The 15,160-nt window shown below is 39.3% G+C and overlaps 1 protein-coding gene across 3 annotated transcripts in view; it reads left to right on the top strand.

The window, feature by feature from the left end:
- Nucleotides 1–9,748: 9,748 nt before the first annotated feature.
- Nucleotides 9,749–15,160, top strand: part of samd11 (sterile alpha motif domain containing 11) — a 63,383-nt gene continuing 57,971 nt past the window's right edge. For 2 of the 3 annotated variants that reach the window (XM_079801980.1, XM_079801981.1), the window contains exons 1-2: nt 10,328–10,966; nt 12,310–12,401. In XM_079801980.1, the coding sequence (XP_079658106.1) occupies nt 10,510–10,966; nt 12,310–12,401 (549 nt within the window). In that variant the 5' untranslated portion in view covers nt 10,328–10,509. Of the gene's footprint in view, nt 10,967–12,309; nt 12,402–15,160 lie in introns of all 3 variants that reach the window. The other variant, XM_079801979.1, reaches the window with a different exon arrangement.

The raw sequence follows: 15,160 nt of genomic DNA, 5'->3' as shown, positions 1-15,160 counted from the left end.
ACCATTAAGCAGAAGCTAAAGCTATTATCCATTTGGGTTATTGTTTGTTTTAAAGAATTTCACCTCAACATGTAGTTTTTAAAGGGCTTCAGCGCTGGGAAGATGAATCTATGTTTAAACTGGGTCATTTATGTAGTAGAAATGTGAAATTATTTTTGAATTTGGTGCCCTCTAGACTGAGAAAAGCCAGAAAATGTGTTTTTGGCTCATGTGGATGAAAGACAACTCCCAGAATGCACTTGCTTCGCTGCCCTACGAGGCCACTCCCAAGCCACGCCTACCGGTTCTAACGTTAGTTGACTAGAAACTTAAAAGACGCCGTTATATAGTGAGTCTCCGTGACAAGCTAGTTCCTAAAATAACTTAAACAGTAGTGTATTTTCCATCCAAATGGTGCTAAGTTGCTTCGTACCGGGATGTACAGCCAAAACCAGAAAAGGACAAGCAGTAAGTTTTCATCATTTGCCGGTTAAAAATTTGGAGCGGTGCAAACAGTAACTGCGAGCTATCAACCACCCGAATTTTGGAGAGGATATAATATGGAAAACCTGAAAATACGGAGGGTGTGCAGTTGCCATTTCAAGCAGGAAGACTACGAACCAAATGTGCTTGGAATGAAGAGAGCCACTCTGAAGGACACCACGATTCCTTCGATATTAACCTTCCCAGATGATGAACAGCCTGGGCCATCTGGTACTAAACGCATTCGCCTAGAGGTAAGACTCTTGCTAATACTCGACACGATTTCTGATCATACAGTAGCCTATACATAGTGATATAGTTGTTAGCAGTAAAACAGCAAAGTTACGAGCTAACTTACTTGTCGTGTTGTGCTACCACGCATATGTGCTGAATACCTCTCCACTCTTGTCAATTATCTGAACGGGCTCCTCCCGAGCTTTGTTGATAAAACATTATTTAACGTTTTTTAACTTTTGTCATTTCAGACTCCAAGCCCGTCTAATGCGTTAGTGTCATCAGAAGATGAAGAACAAATCCCGCTGCCATCAACACCTCGCTGTATTGTGGCTCGAACAGGTAGCCCAGAGTATCGCAATCGCGCACCAGATCTTCAAAATCCCCTTCTGCCATATCATCTTCAACAATACCTTCCATCGTGGTTAGCCTCAGCTTTCTCCACAGAGCATAAAGAAGGCGGACACTAATTGTACAGATCCCACCCCCTATGGGCGGGTTTAAAACATGCGGAACTAACTTCTACTACTGGCTGTAGTCTCTAACCTCTGGAAAAAAAATCCTCAGATGACGCAAAATGACGATATTTGCATCATCTAAGTTGTCTTTCAAATTCCCTCTGCACCCAATTGGATAGCGCCATGATCGCCACAACCAACCAGAGCAAAGAAGAAGGTGAAGCCGAGCTAACATTAGTTGATAGACTTTCGCCGTATCCGGTAGGCAAAACTTCGAACATATCTTCTTTTCTTAAGAATGACTTCAGTGCCGTTCTTTGTTCTTTTCTCAAAGAAAAGCTTAACTCCAAGTCTTCCAGAGTCGCGGCCAAAGCCGATTCAAACAACCGCTGTTTGTCAGCTTCTTTGCTTACGAGTAGCACGCAGAACCTCCGCAACTCTGCCGTGACGTGCCGTCATTATGTTAAGCCCGCCCATCGACTCTACACACACTGTGATTGGCCTGACCAGAGTTTGTTTTTTTCAGCTCTCAGGTCTACCGAGAGTTGCTAGACTACACTCGCAAAATAAATTTTCTGCCGCTAGGGTGCGTCTAGATTTCTAGGCTATCATCTGAGGATTTTTTCCAGAAATAAAATGCATAATTCTCTCGTCTCAGGGGAACATGAGAGGGGAAAGTGCGATAATTCGAATATACTACGGGTTGATACAAAGCTTAATGCTAATCGCTGAAGTAACCCTTTAAATTTTAGAAGTCTTTAAAGTTAGTGTTTGCGTTTTAAGGCTATAAAGATTGGTGCTCACAATCTTTAAGGGTTACGTCTTGTACAATTCAGTTAAATTGTCAAATCAATCTTTAAATCCCACAGGTGAATTTAGTCATTACAACATTATAATGTAAAGTATGAAAAATGGATGTTCATTTTGAGAGCTAAAGATTAAATTCATTTAACAGTGTTATTACATGATTTGTGTTTTTTTTTTAAATAATTGAGCATTAGATGATGTCAAACTTATTGTAAAAAATAAAGGAAATGAGTATGCACAATTAAATGCTGATTAATACTGCAATTTAACACTGATCAAGACTGATAAATAAAAAAAGAATCCAATATTGTCCAATGACTGAAATAGTACAGTTACATTGTGAATCCTTTAGATTGTGCAGATGCTCTAACACTGAGCATTGCATTAATATGATAGATAAGCAGTTATGAAGTCACTATGTGTGATAGACCTTGTGTCGAGATTGCAGACCTTACGAGTCTGTATTGTGGAGTCTGCTATTCCTCCATTAGCCTCTTCGGCAATTTAATTATAGAGGGAGAAGTGATTGAGTTGACTAGAAACCGAATTACCTCACTGTCATCTGTGTGGCAAGACCAAAACATTTCGCACACATTGTGAGTTAATGCACAGATTTACCTGCAGTGCCCGTTCTGATATTTCCCAATATCACGTAACTCTATGGAACATCTCTCCTGGCGTGACCAGCCTGTGGAGCCAATGTGCCCCGGGGGACAAATCGGCCTGGGCGGCGCGCTAATTGAAACGTGTCGGCGACTCATTGACGTCTTGGCTCTTGTTTCAGGGCTATTTCAAACCACAATGCTGATTGCTGGTTTCAGATCATGGAAGGAAAAATCAATACGGCCTGAGAGATCAGGAACTACTCTTTGCAGGTTTAACTCTTGCTGTTACAGCATACAGATAGGCCAACCAGCACAAAAATAGTCCTATTTGAACAATACAGAGACTTTTAGTTCTTCATTCAATAAATATTTTTTAAGAAATGTTCTGAAGTATATAAATCTTAAACATCATTATAAATTATAATAGTAAATATTATTCCTGATCTAAAATGCAATGATTTTGTATCTTATATGAAGCCACTCTTATGTGTATATGTTTTTTTTTTTAAATGCATGCAATGTTTTTTTTATTACATTTTTTTATAACTCCTAAATATGTTAATATTTTTAGCACATGATCAAGTTTCTTGTCTGATGATTTCCTCTTAGATACTTGGAAAGCAGCAGCAGACTTATCCTAAGTCTTATTCTACTGGTTATCTCAAAATAATCCTGCACACTTCGGCTGTTGGTGTGGCCTAAATAAATGGCCTGTATTTTGTGATGGGCTAAATGTTAGCTTTCTTTGATGCCCTCAATATTGTTGGACCTTTTGTCAAATGGATTGCAGATGAGATAAGGAATAATTTATGTTCCTTTCACAGCTTGGCACAAACATGACAATTGTGTCAATAACGCAAACTCTTTTATTTTCTTTTTATTTACAGCATGATTATCATGGCCAGGGATGTATTCAAGCTATGCAGACAAATGTTTGGCTATCACTGACCTACTAGCTTTGGAATCAAAGCCATGACATTATCTGTGAGTATTTACAGTTTAATTAAGTCACAAGTAGACCATGTGCAAACCACGATGTCAATGTCTAGGCCTACGGTAACGGTAGAATTAGACATTAATAGTCCCAGCATCCTTGAAAACAAAGCTGGTGTTTTGTATGTACAATAACGTTCAAAAGTCAGTAATATATTTTATCTATATTTTTATTTTAGCAAGGATGCATTACATTGATTAAAAGTGACAGTAAAGACATTTATAATGCTATAAAATATTTCTATGTAAAATAAATGTTTTTGAGGATTCTTTGATAAACAGAAAGTTCAAAGGATCAGCCTTTAGTTCCACAAATATATTAAGCAGCACTGTTTTCAACATTGATAATGATAAGAAATGTTTCTTGAGCACCAAATAAATGATTTCTGAAGGATTTTCAATGTTACTATTTTGTACTATTATTTTTAAATTGTTTTACTGTATTTGTAATCAAATAAATGCAGCATTGGTGATTATATAGACTTCTTTCAAAAACATTTTAAAAATCTTTCTGGTCCCAAAGTTTTGAACTGTAGTATATGGATGAATATTACTTTAGCCATTAGGAATGGTAAAGTAAAGTGTTTAGGGAAGGAAAGGGAAGAGCTTTTGTTGCTTCTGATGGTGTTGACAGCTTCAGACACTGGGCTAAAATCAGTATCCTCCCTGGCCACCCACCAGTCCAGCTAGGAAATAAATCCCATGTGGTAGCTTGGGCTGCCGGTTGGGATCACAGACTGCCTCATGGCCTCTAGATCTCCAGAGAGCAGAGGAGGGCGCCGACACGACAGCACAAACCTGAGGAGACGCGCAGGGTTTTACATTACACAGCATCACTTTACCGGCGCTGCATAAGCTGGCAACTGTGATCCCGAAACTCCCTCTGGAGTGTCCATTTAAAATCCAATAGAAGTCTTCTTTTATGAGAACCTGAAGAAAATGCAGATGAAGGAAAAATATTAGGCTATATACAGTAATAGTTGACAGAATATACTATTTTGACAGAACTTGGCACAATAATAATTGTAAATAAAATGTGTATAACTAATAAAAAATAGTAAGTAAATAATCATTATAACTCACGTTTCACATTTAGCTCTCTTATTTGTCTTAATAGTATCAGTTTTTTCAGACTGACACTTGTTGGCCTGGATGCAAGAAATGTATTAGGCCTAAGTAACTGCTGTAGCTTCGCAAATGTTTTTTCTTTTTCTTTTTTTTCTTATCTCATTTATTTATTTATTTGTAGTAGCTCAGCCAATTGCATGAAACAGCTAGTCATGTGATGCAAACATGACAGCGTCCTTGAGTGGGCGACCTGCTCCGTTTAGAAAACGAAGAAAAAAATAATTTAGTCTTCTTCATCTCATGTAAACGTACATAATTTAATGATATTTCTCAAAAGCACTGTTATTTCCTTGTTTGTGAAACTTTTAAAATGAGAATTACATTACCTATTAAACCTTTAATTACTCTCACAGCATTTTTTACTGTTTTAATGGTGATGATGTAGAGAGACGCTGTTTTTTTCCAATATGGGCAGGACTATATATTTCTCTGCTCATGTCTGAAAGGCTGGCTCCAAGCATTAGGGGTGGGCTCTCGCTCTCTGATGGTTTTCCAGTGAGTATTTGTCAGGTCAGACTGTGCACCGCCCGGCGGTCTCCGCTCCTCTCCCCGGGTTATTTATTACCTCTCTCCCCCGCCGGCAGCGCTGTGGCTCCGGGGCCGCTGCCAACAACGGCACGGAGGCGGGGTCGACTGCAAGGGGGTTCTCTACAGCCGACAGGACTGTGGGCATCGACCTACACTGAGAGAATATGGAGAAAACAAAGTTATTGACATGTATTACACTAAGGACTCGGTTTAATAATAGACAGACCAACAGAAAACTTTAAAATCTGCATTTTACCGGAAGTAAAAGCTTTATATTAGACAATCATTTTAAATATTTCAGATATTCACAAGTACATGCTTTATTAGGGCCCGAGCACCGATGGTGTGAGGACCCTGTTGTATTTGCCCAGCTTATTATTATTCTCCAAAATGAATCGCATTTTTTAGGGCCTAAACATGCTCGAAAACCTATGAAATTTTGCACATGCGTCAAAAGTAGTGAAAATTTACGTCTGATATGGGTTTCAGAATTAGGCGTGGCAAAATGGCTCGTTAGCGCCGCCTACAAAACTTCAATTAAGCGCCGTTCAAGCTACATTTCACGAAAATCTTTGCCATTTCCAGACAAACGCCTCCTAGAGATTTAATCAGATAAACATCATATTTGCACAGTCTAATCTAAAGGCTTTGGCAAAGTTAAATTGCAAAGATCTTGAGTTTTACCTGAAGGCCGTGTACGTGGCGGGCTTACAAAGTTCGATGTTTTGCCATGAAACAGGAAGTTGTTGTTACTCGGGCATCCAATTTCCGATCTGCCCCAAACTTCACATGTTTGATAAGAGTCCTGACCGGAACACATCTACATGCCAATATTCAGTTACAGTAATAGCACCACCTGCGGGCAACAGGAAATGCCTTGTTTTACATTAGCTATGTTTCCATCCAAAGTTGCGAATGTAATTTATGCGCAAAAATGCAATACCGCATTAAACATTTGTGAATAAAGCACCATTTCCATTCAGTGAGTCGAAGTAGGCCCAGTCGAATGGGCATTCATAATCGTCACTTCCTGATAAACTATTGCTAAACAATCACCAAGAAACATAGGAGAAGCCACCACATATAATCATTTTCGTATATAATAAATTATTTGCATCTCAATAAACTTGATGCTTCTGTTTGGGAATGCAGTCATGTAAGACAAGAAGGAAATATACAGAGCATCTTTGACAACAGCATTTCAGATGTTTTGCAAACAAGATTTTTCCGCTGGTTACTACAGTTATGCCGTTACATCGCGAAAGTCACGTGATATTTTTTTTTTTATGCGCATCAAGGAATTTATTTGATAATGCATTTCCATCGTAGTTTATCCGCAGGTTTTCGTATCGGATAGAAAATGTATCCGACTCAAACGAGCGCACACGTTTTTTATGTGCATTTTTAGAATTCATGCGCATCTTGGCGTTTCCATTCAGCATTTTTTGATGCGATATCCCAAAATGCGCATAAAAATAGGTGGATGGAAACATAGTTAGTGCATGTGATTAACTCCTCATTGAGATTTAACCAGAACAACATCATATTTGGTCAGTCTAATCTTAAGGCCTTGGTGATGTGAAATTGTGAAGATCTTGAGTTTTCGGCTGAAGGGCGTGTCCGTGGGGGCCTGATGTTTCGATGTTGTGTAGTCTGATGTTTCGCCATGACCCAGGAAGCTGTTGTAAGTCAGGCAGATAATGTCTGATCTGCCCCAAACTTCACATGTTTGATAAGAGTCCTGACCTGAAGACATCTACATGCCAATATTAGTTAGTCATAGCGTCACCTGCTGGCAACAGGAAATTGCATGCTTTACACTGTAATTCACTCCCAGAAACACATTTAAATATGCCACAAAATCCGAAACATGCTAGCCTAGAAATCTAGATGCACCCTAGCGGCAACAAATCTAATTTGCAGCCAGGGTAGTTTAGCAACTCTCCGTTGGCTTGCGAGCTGGAAAAAACAAACTCTGGTCAGGCCAATCACATCGTGTATAGAGTTGGTGGGCGGGCTTAACATAATGACGGCAGGCTACAAACATGCAAGAAATATATTAAATCATACAACACGTGGCTAAGTGCTAATGTATGCAATAAACGCCACAAAACAGGAAGTTGTTGAAACTCAGGCATATAATGTCCAATCTGTCTTAATCTTCACCTGACTTGAAGACATTTACATGGCAATATTCAGTTAGTCATAGCGCCACCTGCTTGCAGCAGGAAGTGTGGCACATCTAAGTAACTTTGCCATATTTCTCCTATATTTAACCGCTTAAATGCATGTCGCCCACTATTTTCCTAAGGCCACCGGGTGACGGTGGTCCCGGGTGCGAGGGCCCTTTCATCGCTGCTTGCAGCTTTAATTTTCTTTTTTGTTTCTTTTGTTCATGTACCAAACGTCTAATACATATACTTTCAATTAATGTTTAGGTCAGACCTGCATTAAAGATGGGCCTACTGTTGTCATTTATAAAATGTGAAATGATTTGAGAAAGTATTCAAAAATTGCCTGAAAGCAATAATAAGGCCTCCTAAATATTACTTGGAGCTTATAGTCTGAAAAGCTTTAGATAACAAAGAATCGAAAGAAGATGAATAGAAAGTTATTAATTACCTCATGGTTACCAATATTTGTAATATCAATTGGATAAACAACTCCCTCATAGCTGCGCTATAGATATTCAAAACTATAGCTACTTTTGAACATTGTTTACATATCACAATGTGCAGAACAAAATATGGTCAAGATTATTATTAAATCATTCGTTGTTGAATATGTAAGTATTAATTTTCCACATTTATTTTTTTTCAGATTGTACATTTGATTTATGTAACTTTTATTTTGGCTATGTAGTTATGGGCAAGTGAGAGATTTTATGTAAACTTTATATAATAAAAAATAGAGTTGTGAAATGTGAAACCATTTCATGCGCTGTGTGAGTGGGCGGCACTTTCATTTTGATGAGCAAGAGGAGGATGCCACAGGACTTGTTCTGCTGAACTGTCGATAATGTGGGGGCTGAAAGTTCAGGGGAAGCCGTCCTGAACCCAAACTGTAGGCTGATCGCTAACTTGTCATCTGTAAATTTAGGGGAACCCCTCCTTCATAAATAGTGCACTTTGAGTCCCTCATGAGTCACCAGTGGTTATAATGTAGAAGAGAGTGGGAGTGAGGGGGCAGGGTATCCCCGTGGGGGATCCTCACACTTGGGGTTTCAGGGATCTCCTGAGGTCTATGAGAACCTTTGACCTTTAGGTTGTTTCCAGTTTTCTTGTGATATGTCTTTGTGGGGGCGATTTTGATGTATAGATTGAAATGGTGCACAGAAAGTCTTACAGGCTATAGTCAAACAACAGTGTCTATGATACGCACTTTGTGATTACTAATTAAGCTTCTTTTATTCCACTAAGCTTTGTTTGTTTTTAAGACTGGGGCGATTTTTCAACAATAACAATAATGATGATATTTACCTTAAGATATTTAGGCGGTTTAAAATATATAGAAATTAAATTTTAAAATGTGTTTTTATTATTCTTGACTAGTTTCAATTAAACTATTATCTGCTTGTGCACCTCCGGACTGGAGTGTATCAACAACACCAAGAGAAAAATTTTGCTTGAGAGATTAAACATTATTTCAACAGGTTATTGCTGCTAAAACATTCAGTAGCAGCTTTGTGACAGTATTTATTTTTGTTAAATTTACATGTAAAAAAAACAGTGACTGTTACAGCATTTTACAGCCGCTTGGACTGTAGAATATACAGTCAACACCTAGAGAATAATATGATATATAGACTACTAATTATAACAATTAGGCCAAAATGCTGATAAAAACCATTAAAGAAAAACCATTGAAAGTAGTGTAAATAAATGGCAATGTTTTATGTAAATAGCCAATAACTGTAAGATTAGTCTTACTAGGTTCTATTTTGTTTGAGTGATTAGTGGATTCAGTGTATTTTTCTGTAGAGTTCTGGCAACCACTCCATTATTTTGCAACAAGGCTTGATGACTTAAAGTTCAAGATTATATCAGATTAAAGACTCATAATTGGCATTTCCAGCAACTGTCACCAATAAAAACAAAATGTCACCCAGAGAAAAACAAGTTAACACACACGACTGAAATATGCACCATACTGTAAAACACTCCACTGTATATAACTGACAACAAAAATAAGAAACATAGCCTACTAAAATTATGCTTTTAAAATATAATGTATTTTGCGATTTATACTGCATGTTAGATAGCTTACAGGGATCTTTTTTCTGTTGCATAACATTCCTTTTCTGAGTATGGTATCTTGTAGGCTATATACAGGCCAACAAATCGTCTTTTGATTTAACAAAAATTCACCGTGACTGATTAAGGGTAACTACATAACTGGGTGCCAATGGAAAATAAAACATAAATCAAATGATTTCTGTGAACTTTATGCTGTGACTGGAAATAGTGACGCAACCTCGGCCGTCGCGGACCCCCTTCAGTGCGCTTGCGCTCGCGCTGCCTCCGCTGTTTAAATGGGCCAAGTTTGAGAAGCGGCGGAGAGTGCAAATCTTGTTTGGTCTGGGTCTGTGAACTAAAGCGTGACTTCAGCGACGTATTAGGGGTTAAAAGAAAGAACGAGGGAGAGAGCGAGAGAGAGAGAGAGAGAGAGAGAGAGAGAGAGAAAAAAAACCCAAAGTCCCATTAGCGCCAGGCATCATTTGCTATCGAAAAGGCGCACATAGATAGCATAATTATTTCTATCCTCGTAAGATATGAAAATGCTCCGAGCCAGTCTGACTCACTACCCACTGTGCATGTAGCCTACTACTGAACTTTTACGTGATCTACACTACATAGCCTATACACGTTTTATTGTGCGTTAAAACATCCGAGTTGAATGGTGTCCTCATTACTTTCTGGACAAAAATAAACTTAGCACTGGAGTTGATGCGGGAAATAAACATAGCGAAGTTGCCATAGTGATTATTTTGAAGGAAACGCGGGATAAACAATCATTAAGCATTGAGCCCGCTCAGCGTTAATATCTGGCGGAGATGTCAGGCATTAGTCCGATTAGATGTGGTGGGCAGGAGCGCGGGGAGACCCGTCATGCGAGCAGTGCACTGAGGAGAAGAGTGAAGTGGTGAATGGCTGAACTTAAGCGCTCTGCTGTCAGCCAGCGACGCGGGAGTCGTGCGTAAACACACCGGTGCGCCTGGAACTCCGCGAAGAGGGACACAAGTTGGGACGCATGAACTGCTAATCACACGTTACCGGCGCTCTGCTTCGGGTAACATGCCTGCCATCAAAAAGGAGAGACTGGATGGAGAAGACATGGCATTAGCCGCCTTCAACCAGCCCGAATACCTGGCCCCTTTAAATGCCACCGCTATCCCCGTGGTGACCCCTCATCCGCCGCCGTACGATCACATTTTCGCCCATCATCAGCGCGCGTACTTGGGCTTTCGCGACACAGCGCTGCATCAGCAGCACCTTCACCACCACCCGGACGACTTCATGCTGGAGAGCTTCTCGTCTATCCCGGACTTTCAGCCTTTTTTCGACAACGGGGAGCCTTGTATCGAAGTGGAATGCGGGGAAAACAAAGCACTACTGTACATTAACAAACTGTGCCAGGGCAGCAAAGGGCCCTCCATCAAATACCGGGCTGAGTGGCTCACCCCAAACGAGTTCCAGTTCGTGAGTGGAAGAGAGACAGCCAAAGACTGGAAACGGAGTATTAGGCACAAAGGTAAGTCAACGGCGCGTGCAGCCCGATGGATGTTACTTTTTGAAATAAGGGTTCATTTAGCCTCCGTCGTGTTCTTGAATTAACAGAACAGCTTTTCGGGGGTTAAAAATATGGCTTACTTAACAGTAACTACTTTATTGCATTGAGGAAAGCTCACTGTACTTTGAGTCGAACGGCTTTGGATTCGCACTGTTGGGAAAAAAAGGAGAAATGTCGTTTTTACGCACGTGGGTTGTACAGGTATTGAAGGAATAGGGTTTTACTTGAATTTGAAAACTTTTCAAACTGAAGGGCATGTCTACATTAAGTTGTTTTTGTAATGAAGTAGAGTAGATCAGGATTATGACACCGTGGCACATTATCAAGCAGTTATGGATTAAGCATCTTGTGTTTACTAAGATTTTAACGGACTTTGCTGAGGTCTAAAACGCTAAACATGACGATGTTATACCCTATTATATTACGTGTATTTACTCTGTAGCCTACTGACTTGCTCACCTAAAGTGCTTTGGTTAGTGTTTTTTTCTCATTGTGTCGTAATAACATGTTTATTTCCATCCATTTAGTTTGGCACGATCATTTGTCATTTCTATTTGATTGGACTTTTCAGTGTTTCAACTCAGTTTATCTTTATCAGTCAGTGGTCGAACAGGGCAATGAATTTATCACCGATTCTACTTTTCTACTTTTAAGGCTGAAATGGAACTTTTCAGTTTTAGTGAGTTACTCTAGACTATTTTTGTTTTTATTTTAGAATTATAGTTAATATATTGTTCAGGTAATGAATTAACTATATTGTCTATATTGAGTAGTTTTTGTAAGGGAGTGCAATTCATCAGGATAACGATACAGCGGCACATTATCATATGAAGCAGTTTGTTTACAACGATTTAAAGTGGGGAAACGCCATGTTTTTGATATGTTACAGTATGTGGAATAACTTTGTGATGTACCAGCTTATCAAAAGTATTTTATAGGGTTACTTGAGTTTATTTTCAGAGGTTTCAGGTCTCCTTTCGGACAACAGTTTACTTTGGTTAACTTAGCCTACATGTGCACTCTGGGTATCACTCTTGGTCACTTACTGTAAATAAAAGTGAATGTCCTTTTAAGACACTTTTGGTGCTCAGTGATAGTGTGTCTCAGATGAGTTTGACAGATGGATGTCTGTGAGAGCTGTTAAGGTAGTCTCTAAAGGGGTGCATTTGACAGTTTTTGTTTTGAGAGATAAGATTCAGGTCCATTTCTGAATGACGAATGATTTTGTTTTGTTTTTTTCTCCATGCGGTCATATACATTTACAGGAATCTAAAAGGTTACTGATTGTGTTTTTATTTTTTTAGGGAAAAGTCTGAAGACACTTATGTCCAAAGGAATCTTACAGGTACATCCTCCAATCTGTGACTGCCCTGGCTGTAGAATTTCGTCTCCTGTGGTAAGAGTGCAATTCAATTTGGTCCATTTTGGGTTTACATTATTAATAATTCTTTTATATATCACTTTAAAGGTATAGTTCACTCAGAAATGAAACTTCTGTCATTTATTCACTCTCATGTTGTTCAAAATCTCTCTTTCAAAAGGAGATTAGTTAGCAGCTCAGTCACCATTCACTTTCATTGCTTCATTTTTCCATACAGTGAAAGTCGGTGGTGACTGAGACTGTGCATAACATCTAACAAGAGCAACGAAATCATAATAAAATGATCACTTTTGGACGAACTATCCCTTTAAAGGTTTCATTAACATCAATGGAAGACCAAGTTTGTACATTGTATGTTGAAATGGTCCCGCTTAAAGCATAAAGCATACGTTATTCAGTGAAAAGTTAAGTTGTGGATGACGCTGCTGCTGATGAATGAAACAGTTTGATTCTTTTTTCTCTGAATTGCAATAGAGATGTTAAGAAGGACAGTGACTTGCTGTTAGTTCTGTCACGGTTGTTTCTCAGAAAGTAAATAAAGACCAAGTACAAGGAAATGTGAAATGGTTGGAATTGATTGTTTTGGTTTGTTGGACTCCGAGCGGCAATGTAAGGTCACAGATTGTCTGTAGCAGATGTTTGAGCAAAATATGCCACACGCTCCATATTTTCACTTTTCCAGGATGCTTCATTGATCATGTACGATGACAAAACTAGTTCAATGTCCATGAAGGTCAGAAAGAAATTGGGAGTAGTTGAAAGATTCATCTCTCGAGAAGGCATGTGTTTTTTGCTCTGTTTCTGTGACATGGCAGGGATCATATCCTGAAGTTAATCAGTAATATTAATAGCTGATGTATGGACTTTCATATCTCTTTATTCTCACCCCGTGATATCTCCCACCTCTGTTAAAACAATCAGCTTTGTGCATTGTGTGTGTGAGCGTGTGTGTGCATGCACCAAGCTGGCTAGTGGTTGGCTGCTTGCAGTATTTGTCCACACAGGTGCTGTGTTTTATCTGGACTGAGCGCGTCTGTTGCCGCCTCTAACGGTTAATCTGGAGGGGAAGGGCATAAGAAGCTTAGTGAGCTACTGAACGTAGCTACCGGTGATTACTGAGGCAGCGGCACGCAAAGCGAAGGCGCTTCAGATAAGCTGGAGGTGTTTGAGTGATGCAGGTAAACTACTGAGGAGGGCCTGAGCCAGAGCCAGAGGAGATAAAAACTTAATGGCTTAGTTGTTTGGGGCCCTTACATTACCTCTCACTGAGGGCGTTAGAATCTCATGGAGGCTGATTCTGAAGATGAAGTCGAGTAGGCTTGTCGCTGGCTCCGTCTGATTGTTGTCTTATCATTCCCCAAGTGAAAGGGTTCTGTGGTGCCATATCATCTGATAGTGTTCGGATGAATCAAACCCTGACAGAAATTGTCTTGCTTTAATTGGTTTAACCAGCTTCCATCTGATTATTTTGAATCAGACGTAGGCCTATACTTCTTTTGAAGTTTGAACATTTACTTTGAAACATTTACATTTTCTTTTAAGTGCTATGAGCTTTTCTGATCTGACTATTTGTAAGATGAGTGTTGTAATTGATATTTGGTGTGCACTATTTAAATCTGGTTGCCCACTTTTATATTTTGTTTGAGTAATATCCGGATTTGCCGTTCATTCATTCATTTACGGTTGAAGCTGTTAAAATGTTCAGTCCATTGATTTCCCATTTTGCTGTATGCTACTGCTTTTTGAAGGTGTGGACATTCTGTCTTTGGCCTCCCTTATGTTTTTCCCTTAAAGGGGTGGTTGCATGCGATTTCACTTTTTAAACTTTAGTTAGTGTGTAATGTTGCTGCTTGAGCATAAACAGTATCTGCAAAGTTACAGCGCTGAAAGTTCAATGCAAACAGAGATATTGTCTTTTAAGTTATGGCAGTTTATTGCCTACAAAAACGGCCGGTTTGGACTACAACAAGCTTCTTTCCGGGTTGGGGACATCATAAACCCTTGCTATTAACATAAACACTGCCCCCACGAACACGCAACAAAGTGGGCGAGGCCACGTCACAGTCATTACGAAAGAGAGAGAGCGGTTGCAGAACTACAAACTACATTTGGCCATCTAACCAATCTAAGACCATTGCGTTTTTCGGAGGGATGGGCTTCATAGAAGCAGGAAGCAAACGAGCCGTTCAAAGGACAGTGGAGACAGCGGTGTGGAATAAAAGGTAAAATATAAGAAAAAACGGCGTTTAAAAAAAAAAGTAGTATTAAGACATTTTATACTGCGCCCCATAAACACAACCAAGCCTAGAAAAAAAACACAGAACCACCCCTTTAAAGGGGAAATGTGCAATTTAGCACCACTAGTGGCACCAAATTCGGTTTGGTGCCATTAGTGGTGCAAAACTTTCACTTCAGCTTTAAAGGATTAGTTCACTTTTAAATAAACTTTTGCTTATAATTTACTCACCCCCATGTCATCCAAGATGTCCATGTCTTTCTTTCTGCAGTCAAAAAGAAATTAAGGTTTTGGATGAAAACATTCCAGGGTTTTTCTCCATATAATGGACTTCAATGGGCTCCAAATGGTTCAAAGTCCAAATTACAGTTTCAGTACAGCTACAAAGGGCTTTAAACGATACCAAACAATACCAGACGATGAATAAGGGTCTTATCTGGCGAAACGATAAGTTTCTTCGAGAAACCGAGCAGTATTTATGCTATTATTTTACCTCTTAACAGACAAACGTGATCGTCTCTGAGCTCCGCCATAACTT

Source organism: Gobio gobio (assembly GCF_949357685.1).
Source record: "Gobio gobio genome assembly, chromosome: 21".
Taxonomy (NCBI): domain Eukaryota; kingdom Metazoa; phylum Chordata; class Actinopteri; order Cypriniformes; family Gobionidae; genus Gobio; species Gobio gobio.
This window is presented reverse-complemented; position numbering and strand designations above follow the sequence as displayed.